This window comes from Poecilia latipinna, unplaced genomic scaffold (assembly GCF_001443285.1).
Source record: "Poecilia latipinna isolate Pla-1442-1.1 unplaced genomic scaffold, P_latipinna-1.0 Scaffold125, whole genome shotgun sequence".
Classification (NCBI taxonomy): Eukaryota; Metazoa; Chordata; class Actinopteri; order Cyprinodontiformes; family Poeciliidae; genus Poecilia; species Poecilia latipinna.
Genome location: NW_015112741.1, coordinates 305,591 through 316,440, shown reverse-complemented (window position 1 = coordinate 316,440; position 10,850 = coordinate 305,591). Strand labels below are relative to the sequence as shown.

Genomic DNA, 10,850 nt, shown 5'->3' with positions numbered 1-10,850 from the left:
CACATAAAATGACATGGCGGGCCACATGTGGCCCGCGGGCCTTGAGTTTGACACATGTGATTTAGAAGCTTGCCTCAGGTTCCGAAAAGAGACATGAAAGAGGATAGCAATCAAGTCAATTCAAATTTCTCTTCAGGAGTTTATAATTAACCTTTTTACCCTTTCCTATTTGGATTTTTGACTGAAAATTGTTTGGATTATGAAGGCATACTACATATGTGTGTCATTGTTTTAATGAAGTACCATCACATGTAGTTTTAATGTAAACTGTTTTTTTTTCAATTCTTAATATTGATTTTTTTTTTTTTTTTTTTTTTTGAAAATGTGGACCAGCAATGCACTACACAAAGCTCAAGCCTACTATGTCTCTATTTCTCTTCAGCTATTTCACAGCTTTTGACCAAATGCAAGTGAAATCTATAGTCTGAAGCCACAAAAGGAAATAAATAATACAAAAAAGAATTGGTGGCAGGCACCCTTGAAAAGATAGAGAGCGGGGTAAATCCTGCTGTGCATTTTGGAGGTGGGAGTAGCTTCTCATCAGCGGGAGACCACAATGTTTGTGGAAAAAGAGGAGAAGATGGATATTTCAGATTGGTCCTTAGTGGAGCTATGGCTGTGCATGATTTAATTGGGACAAACATGTTTCAGTGTGATCACCAAAGGCTGGAAAGGGAAAAGTGTGAGGCTTAGGGAGGGGAAGAAAACAAACATACACTGTATAGGCCAAAAAAATGTGTGTGAATGTGGCTGCAGGGCTGTAAGGACTCAGTCAGTAAAGGCTGCAACAGCAGCTGGGCTTGTGTACAGGCGGAGAGAAGAAAAGAAAAAAAAAAAAGGGAACAATCTTTTAAGACTCAGCTGAAAGGATGGACCAATGCTTTACAACAAGAGATGTTAGTTTGTAAATGGAAATTCAGATGGGAGAACCTGAACTACAACCTGAATGGTGTTGTAGTCCCACTTGATAAAACAAGAAGAGAAGACTGCCCAGAAATATCTTTATTCTGATATATTGCACCAACTAAAAGCAAAATCAGTCGTATATGTCTTGTAGTGTTTGCTGTTGAATTACCTGTTCTCATTTCGCTGTGTGTATCTCGGCTGGGGGTCAGCATCTCCATCATTAACATCGTAGCTTGCCTCCGGGTCCTAAAAGAGAGATGAAAGAGGACAGCAATCAAGTCATTTCAAATTTCGCTTCAGGAGTTTATAATTAACCTTTTACCCCTTCCTGTATGGATTCTTGACTGAAAATTGTTTGGATTTATAAAGGTAGCTGTATACAACACACTGATCAGAGTGTGTCATCCACTTCACTTTTTATTCGCTAATCAAATTCTTTCATATAGTGCTAATTTAGGTAAAAGCAACCGTAAATCAAGTACAGAGGCAAAGCTTAAAAGAACTCACAAAAAAGGTGAAGCAAGAAAACAGACTAAAGACATTGCAAAATGTACTGTGCAAAAATTCAAAGCGTGTAAAGTTTAACTGATATAGTCACAAATATGCATGCTTTTTATTGACAGTAGTGACAAAGTGGTGCATAACTGTGAAGTGGAAGAAAACTGTTCAGAAGCTGAAGAGATCAACAGCTCATGTAGAGGAACCAGCTGGCCAACAAACAACCATTGATTCCACAAATCAGAATGTGGTGTGTTCAAATGTGTTAAAAAAAAACAACAACTATTGTTTAATAGAGAAAAAAAAGAAGTTTAAGGTTTACCAAAAGCCATATAAAGAAACCAGAAACATGTGGAACAAGATGTTCTGGTCAAAATGAAGGACAATCTTGAAAGAAAACCAGCAGAAGCTGCAGAAGATTTGAAACTGCGCCAGAGATTCACCTTCCAGCATGACCCTGAAAAAGCAGCCAGAATTTAAATTGAATAGCTTAAATCAAAGTACATTTACAAGTACATTGCAAAGAATTAGAATATTGTAAAAATGTTCAATATTTTTTTTCACTCATCTCAGAAAGTGAAACTCAATAGTCACAAAGATTCATTAGGAAATCAGTGAAATATTTCAAGCCTTTTTTTCTTGCAATTGCTATGGTTCTTACAGACAACAAAGCCTCCTGGAATGTGTCTGAAAAATACTGAATCTTACGTAATGTCTTTGCAAGGATATTGTAATCTGAAAGGTCAGGCTTTTAAAATGTAGGTCCATATCTATGCATGCAATACTAGCTGTGACCTCTTTTTGCATGAACACAACAGAATAGAGAAGAATAGCATGGGATAGAACAGAATAGAAGTATCCCTTAATGTTTCCCAGTGTGGAATCTCTCAGGTGTACCAGCAGCAATGTAAAAGGCCAATGAAGGCATATGGATTCACTCAAAGGCCCCACAATACAAGAAAAATTTTAAAAAATGTACAGCTATCAAAATAAGCATACTTAGGTTGAAAGAAATCTGCAACTGAGTAGGATAATTTAATTAAAATGTACAAAAGATAATTTACAAAAATGGAAAAACACCCATAACAGCAGTTATGGCTGTTATAGCAGCCATAACAGCTGCCATAACTGTAATGACTGTCATAACAGTTATGGCAGTCATAACTGATTGTGCTACTTGTGCAGCACAATCACAAGTAGACCTGCGATTGTGCTACTTTGTGCAGGCAGGACGCATCAGTCTGTCACTGAAGGAACTCTTCACTTCTGCAACAGCCTCATGCATGGGGTGGGAAACATTGTGAAAGAGTGGGGCTGTTTTTTTTTTGCCAAAAGTCTTTCTGTCCTCCACCACCTGCACTTGATAAGAGGGGCATCTTAGGTCAGTCCTGACCTTCCTGTTTAACTTATATTCTCTTTCTCAGTAGTAGATTAGCTGCTGCTCCACCAAACTACACCATAAGATGGCTGATGCCACCACAAGGTCCAAAGCTCCAAAAAAGGTGAGAGCTCCCTGCACTCCAAAAGATCTTAGTCTTAGTAGGTAGGGTCTGCTCTGATATTCCTGTAAAGAGCATCAGTGTTGTATACGGCATGGAGGTGATCTGCCTGTGGCTCCACTGAGGTGGAATGGATGCCTATGTTGCCAAAGCTGCGCTATGTCATAGTTCTGGGACGCCTGACTGCTCTGTCATCCATCGTTCCTCTGCTGCACCTGCAAGCCGCTTCTCGGCAGTAATCAAGTTATTCCCTGCACCTGTTTTCCTACATTTATACGCAGCTTTCCAGCATTCCTTTTCTGCCTGATCACAACCGAGTTACTTTTTCAGTTTTTTCTTGTTTTGATCTTGTCGGATACCTCAATGACTTCTGTTTTCTTGACACCAATCTTATGTCTCATGCCTGATCCACGGATCAATCTGTCTGCCTGACCCTTGCTTGTTCCACGGATCTGCCTCTCACCTCAGTGAGATTTAATGTTGGGGGTAAAAGATGCCTGTTCCACTCAGCACTGTGCCTGTTGAAACATCACCACACTCCCATCTTACTTTATCTAAGAACTAAAGGCTGCTGCTCATTATCCCAATCCTTCGCCTGGTCTCTGAAAAGGTTAGTGGCTCCCTTTTCTGAGTTTTCTGCTTGTCACTGGCTCTTCGGCAGCCACTAACCCATGTCTCCTTTTTCCAACTCCCCTGTGAGTTTCTCCAGGAGTTTCTTGTTTTTCACTATGCTTAAATTTTGGCTCCTTACCCTGATCTGTTAGGTCATCTACATTGTTGGGTTTGGTGTCTCTCTTATTCATCTTGACAATATCCCATAGATTCTTCATGGAGTTCAGGTGAGGAAGATTTGCTGACCAATACAGAACAGTAAATATCACTGTCAATCAATAAATTTAGGTATATTTGTCAATGTGGACAGATGCCAAGTCCTGCTATAAAAGGAAAATAAACATCTCAGTAAATGCTTATCAGCAGAAGTAAGTTCTGTCCAAATGTTCTTGTAGATGACTGAAACAAACAACACCAGAGATTTATCCCCTGCCACACTTTTTCCTCCCACTCAACTTTCTATGAATATGTTATGAGTTGTTTTTCAATATTCACATTTTCTAAAACACTAAATTATAAGTTTTCATGATCTGAAAGTCATAACCACCAAAATTACAACAAAGGCTGTAAATACACTAAAATGAATCTATGAGCTATCTATAATTTTCTGAAATGAGTGATTAAAAATATTGAACCTTTTCATAACATTCAAATATTTGAATGTACTGTTGTATGTTATAATGATCCAAGCCTAATTGAAAATCAGTGGTAAGATTCAAAAATTGGTGTTCCCAGAAACACTCAATTTATTCTGAGTTTGGGCCATTTCGCAACATCTCTAGATGTGCAAAGCTTGTGGAGGGATACCCTAAGAGACTTGCAGCTGAAAAGGCAACATAATTGGGTTTTACAATGTATTGATTGGGGGTTGGATAATGAAGAATTTTGTTCCCATTTACAATTCTGAGCCGCTTTGTGTCGGTCCAACACACACACAAAAATATCTAAAAGGGGTATGGATTTGTGAGGTATCACTCATAAAACCAATTAGCTATACAGCAATATATGTAAATATAAAGGCAACAAGACAGAGAAATAAGGAGAAGTGTTTCAGTATTATGCTTCCACACTAAGAAGCTTGATCCACATGAAAGGATCCAAAAAGCTGCAAACTCCCATCCTCCCAGTCAGAGCTTAAAAAGTCTGGGAGGAGGAAATCCTTTGCCCTGCTGTGAGCATTGACTTATGGTGTAGTGATAGGAAATAATGAGATTTTTAATGTAGGATGAAAACTGGCCATTAAAGGCTTTATATGTGATAAGTAGGATTTTCATAGGGAGACAAATTATGGATGTTAGCATAGGAGATATGTGATCACTCCAGAACCAGTCAATACTTTGGTTGGGCAGCTTTGAGCCTGTTGTGTGGTATTTAGGGAACTAATTGGTCCCACAGCTAGAGCAGAATTTCGGTTGTTCAAAGTATAATAGACAAAGGCATTGACCAGTTTCCCTGGATCAAATTTGGACATGTTTAATTATTTAAGTTATATAAGTGTGGAGGAAAAAAAAAATCAATATACAGGTGGATCAAATTCATTTAACAATTATTCACTTGTTTGAAAAATATTTAATAAATCATATCTAACATCAAACAGTGCACTGTTGTTCCAGTTCTGTTGACTTACGTTTTACAGTGTACAGCCGTGCATATTTATGTGCTGGAAGCTGAAAGGGGGCTCCACCCAGGGACCTATTTAAGTAAGAATCACCCCTGCTTGCACTGTCAGCAGCACACTGAATATTCACAGCAATGTTTAAGCACTTCCATGCACTTCATGCCTAAAAATAGTTTGTCTTGTGACTTTTTTGCTTTTCCTAATTTATGGCACTGCATGAATTCAACTAAGACGTTTGCTTATGCAACAAGCTCCCTACAGCTGAGAATTGTTATCACCAACATAAATTTTGCAAACTAAAGCTCACTTTGCAAAGTGTTGCCTTTTTGCAGATAATCTGGAGCTTATATAACAACAGGCTCCAACAGAGCAGGTTCGATTGTGGCAATATAAAGGGCAGCTTCATGAAACTGGAAAACACATGTTGCTCACCCGTTAATCTTACATGACGAGCAATACGGAGGGGTGTAAACACTCATACTGAAAATGAATAAAACATGGCTGTAACATATCCAATTAATATTATAGATAATGAATGTTTAAACCCTAATGTCACTAATGCAAAGCTTTTGACTTTAATACCTCACAAACCAACAGTAGTCTTCTCTGATTTATGAAAACAGAGGATTGCTGTGAACTAGTTTATCTGAGTACATTGTAATAACTGATTTGGGACAAATTATGCTGCAGTTGCACCTGTGCATTTAGCATTTTTAACTTACATAATTGCTGTGGAGGTCAGGGTGGTCCTTTTCGATCCCATCATCCAAAATGGTCACCACTACACCTCTCCCAGTGTAGCCCTGAGCCCAGGCTGCTTTCGTATTCAAGTCTTGATGTGTTGGATTGGACTGAAATAAACAAAAGCCTTTTGTTTAGGTGTCTATTTGCTTTGAGCCACACTTCTCAAACAAAAACCACCAGAAAGTGTTTGTCAGCGACAGAAAAGCTCAAGTCATCTGCAAACCACCCGCCCTCCCCCCTTTATTTAGATCACTGAATAAACACAGCAATGTTTAACATTAAAGTACAAAATGGCAAAAAAAAAAAAAAAAAAGAAAGACAACTTGTTGCAGTTCAGCAATCCTTTTGAAAGTATTTGGCTCTTGACGTAAATAACAGACTGTGAGCTTTTGAGTGGAAGGAGAAGGACACAAAAAGGGGTTAGAGTGTGGTTGCTGAAAGTCGTACTGCGAGAGGTATAAGGGAAAGTAAGCACTGTAGGTGGAAGAGGTGGTTAAAGATAGACTCACACTCAGAGAACAGAAAAACACCCTCCTAAAACTACACTGTTCTGCGCCATGCTTTGTTTGTACAGTTCATATAAATCTTTTATTTAATCATTTCATTTTCAAGCAATCATATCACACTGGTGGCATAAAGACATATGCAGTCTGTGAGGCGATACTCAATATTGGGTTTGGAGAATATTGAAGAATGAGGAAAAAAAAAGATATAAAGAATATTTTTGGTAAAAGTAGGAAACAAATAATCTTAGAGTCAACTCAGAGTCAGCCTCCAGTGATGATATTGTTGTAAATATCTCAGTTGGTTAATGTTTGATCCGCTCTGCGTTTTATTTTTATTTATGTGTAGGATCATTGTGCAGGAAGACATTTTGACTACTCAAATCACATAATCTCTGTCTTCCTAAACCAATGTCGCCAGTTTACTTGGTAGTGACATTTGAGACAAGGTGATTTAAAAAAATTATTCATAATCGCAACCACTATTAAAAAAATCACTGATTTAAAACTCGTTTGACAACATGAAACTCGCCAAAGGATAGTGGAATGCAACACATTATGTTTCCAACTAAAGAGAGCAAAAAGTCCCCAAGAGTGCATTAATGATTCACGCAGAAATGTAAAAAAAAAAAAATAAAATAAAAAAACCAAAAACAATATCCAATGCACCGCAGGACCTGCCTCAGGTTAAGGTCAGTGTTTCAACGGTAAGAAAGAGTCTACTCAAAAATGACATTCATAAGAGGTCAAAAAGGCCAAACTTCTTCAGATCAAAAAGGAAAAAAAAAATGCCTGTCTCACATTTCCCAAACAATATTGTGATGGTCTCCTGAATTTTATTTGAAATGTGTAGATAGCGCTACATCTGCAATAAAACCAACACAGCAGTTAGACACGCAGTGACAGAGTGACGGTCTGCTAGGCCTGGGCAACAATAACCATCGGTGATCGGTACTAATAGAAAACTGATATATGATCAATAGCAATAGAAAGTACAATCGATAGAATGTTCGATAATTTCACTGAAGTCCAATCCGGAACCACACAGAATTCTTGGGGACGTAGGCAGAGGAAAGGCTTTAGTTTCTATGCTGTGAGCTTTAACGGGCAGCACTAGCACATAAACCTCAAATGTGACATTAACGAATCAATTCTTCAAAGCAGAGTGGGCTAAAAATGCTCCTCAGTGACTGATAGCTGGTTATTGCAAATGCTTTATGGCAGTTATTTCCAACCAACCAACTCTTTAGGTTTTGGAAGGCAGTTATATTTTTTTCAAATAGCACAAATTTGGTTGAAAAATGGGCTCACCAGAAAACTTTTTTTTTTTTTTTGCATTTGCTCTGTTATCATCAACATTTGTTTGATGACCTAAAAAACATTTAAGTAATAAAGGCAAAAATTCTGCAAGGGGGAAAAATATTGCTTCGCAGCACTGAATCAATCTGTATACTGATATAAAATAACTCTCACTATAGTAAAATTGTTGTGATGCCAAGACAGCTATAGTGGCTCTGTGGCATGTGGCTCAGACTAGAGAAGCTTTATTATCCTCTTATTTCTGAAGTCACAGTTGGGTAGAATATTTTGAAAGGAAAAGCGTGTTAAGACAGTCAGACATTTTAAAGTCTAATGCTAAATGTCAGAAGCAGTTTCATGTCTTCCATTCGCTGTTGTCTTGTGCCATGCTTGGTCTGCTGCAGTGACAGCAGTTTAAGGTAAATGAAGAGGAACAAAAAGGAAAGATTGGGAGGGGGGGGAAATTGGAGCTTTTCTAAGAAAGGCTGTGAATAATGAAAAAGACATAGCACAGCAGCAAACAGTATTAATGTTTTACAGGTGATACACCTTCAGTCAACATCCTAAGACGTCATAAATTATACATTTAACTCCCAAACTCTTGCTGGTGATCAAGACGACAGATGAATGGGTGAGCTTAATGCATAGTGGGACAATTTCTGATTAGCTGACTGATGACAAGGATTCCTAAAATACAAATACAAAACAATATAAATAAATGCACACATCTCTATGATTTAGCCTTCATACTTTATAGCTAAATTTATTTGTTGACAGTTCTGTACTTCAATGATGTTAGAAGTATGTACCTACGTAGTAAGTACTGTTGCGTCATATATTTAAATGAGAAGGGAGGCCAGAACCTACCAGGTACCACTGCTTGGAAAAATCTGGGTCTGTGGGGTCTTCAAAGATATCCCTCTTCTTTCTTCTTTTCACCACTTGCTGTTCCGCCCACAGGACCTGGAGTGCCCAGACACACAAACACACACAAACAGAGCGTACAAATAAATAAACCCACGCACAAAGGAAAATTCACAGTTTACACTGCTGCCCTCACATCATATTTGTTGTTACTAATGTTCCTGTTTCAGATGTGATTGCAGTGTCAAACAAGACTAGAGACAAGTGAAAAACATGGTCCCAACTGGGTTCAGAAAGTAACAACTAAACAGAAAAGCAGAGATGTAGAGAAAATCGGATTTGCTTCATTGCTCAGGTTCCAGAAGAACAGTGGCTCCTGCACCGTTTTGTGTTCTTTAAAGAATAACCAGTGCATTAAACCTACTATATAAATAATACTTGTGGTGAAACATGGTAAGTTAAATTAATTTATAGTTCACATACATTCATCATGGGCGTTAATATAATTTTTGATCTATGAAAAGATTAATTGAAATCACAGTTTATTTATTGTATAACAAACTACTTCAATGAAATTAAACTTTGAAGTTACTGTGGATAATCTCTAAGACATACATAGTCAAAATTAAATATACAAATATGTATAGATGTCCTCACTAATATCTGGTTTAAAGTCACCAAGTTTCACCTTACCACACATTTTTATAGCCATTAGCAGTATAAAATTCTGGGTTGATATTTCACATCTTATCTTTGCAGGTAGAGTTAATGTAAAATCTTTTGTAGATTCTTAAAAGCTCAAAGTTTGTCTTCTTCGTCTATTCCAAAGGTCCTGCTGCATTTTTGTGATCGTTGTCCTGCAGGAATTCAAGGTTGCGCCAAAGTTTGATGTATCTGCTTCAATCTGTCATCTTTATATAAAACTTAATGGATAAGGAAGCGCAGCAAGAATCCAAGCACTGTCAAGGCTTTGACTTAAACTGGAAGATGTTGGAACGCCAGTATCACTGCCCACAAGAAAGACATTTTAATATCAATTTGAAGACTGAGAGGTTGTCTATCAAGAAAGAAGCACCTGCTTCAAAAATGACACCATCAAGAACCATAAAATTTGCAGCTGCCTTTAAGGACAAGCCACCTGCCTTCTGGAAGACAAAATCTTTTGCCGAACACAAGGATTAAGAAATCTGGCCACGGTTGGAATAATGTTTGAATGAGTTTCAGCTAAGCTTTCAAACTTAAGAAGCCAATACATTGCCAACTATTACAAGCAGTATTGTGTGGGTCTATTTCTAGGAAAACCATTAAATTGCATAAAGTTGGTGAAATAATGAAAACGGAGGAGTGCCTCTGAATTCTTGAACGCTTCAAATCAATGACCAATGACCAACAGATTTTAATGTGCGCCTGCAAACACACATTAAAATGCATTTTGGAAGGAATAACAAAGGTTTAAATTATGCTTATGGAGTGTTTCCAATATGAAGACTATTCAAAATTTATGTACTGTGCTTAAGACTCAGGTTCGTGCCAGGAACCAACTAACTTAAATTAACTTCAACATGCTGATAAAAGGAGTGGTCAAAAATACACCCAGAATTAAGTGACCACTTTGTTGAAGGCTACAGAGAATTGATAATTGTGTGGAGGACTCGCTACCATCTAAAGGACATTTACTCAGAGTCGTCATCTGCATATATTTGAGTCAGCATGAATAATTTGGTCAATTCGTCCATTAGAAAAATCCACAATTTAAACTCATTCATCCAAGTACTGTTTTTAAAATGCATTGTGTACAAGTGAAATGCAATCACATTTGAATAGATGTGTTTGTATTTATATTATTATTCCATAATCGAAAAGTCAAATAAAGCATCAAGTGCATAAAATGAAGTTGACCTTCATTAGTGCATGCAACCTTCTGAAAGGACCAGCAAGTGAAACAGATGGGTCTTTTAAATCCTTTCTATAAAACCGTTCACTCTGCAAACAGAACAAATGTGATTGTATCCTTAGAACCAAATGATTTAAAATACTTAATAACAGAGAGAAAAAAGCACCCTGAGGTCCAGGGCAAGGACAAAGACTTGACATACACCAGCGCACAAAGCAGCAATCATAAAAGAAGAGGGAGGTCTCAGCATGGGTTAGGAGGGCAATTTGCATGAGCAATAAAATGTTTCTTTCATTTTTGCCAAGTGTCCTGAGGATGTTTACCGTTTGATTACTAAGGAGGGAACCTGCTGCTATTATTTGTAATAGAAATAGACTGGAAACAGCAGATCTGAGGTTTTGATTTGTAGCTGG

General features: G+C 37.6%; 1 protein-coding gene across 3 annotated transcripts in view; it reads right to left on the bottom strand.

Moving 5' to 3' along the window:
- The window catches only part of furinb (furin (paired basic amino acid cleaving enzyme) b), a 150,540-nt gene that overhangs the window by 72,266 nt on the left and 67,424 nt on the right, over positions 1-10,850 (bottom strand). For all 3 annotated transcript variants that reach the window (XM_015028462.1, XM_015028463.1, XM_015028461.1), the window contains 3 exons: positions 8,547-8,642; positions 5,856-5,984; positions 1,076-1,152 (listed from right to left, as the gene is read on the bottom strand). In XM_015028462.1, the coding sequence (XP_014883948.1) occupies positions 1,076-1,152; positions 5,856-5,984; positions 8,547-8,642 (302 nt within the window). The remainder of the gene's footprint in view (positions 1-1,075; positions 1,153-5,855; positions 5,985-8,546; positions 8,643-10,850) is intronic.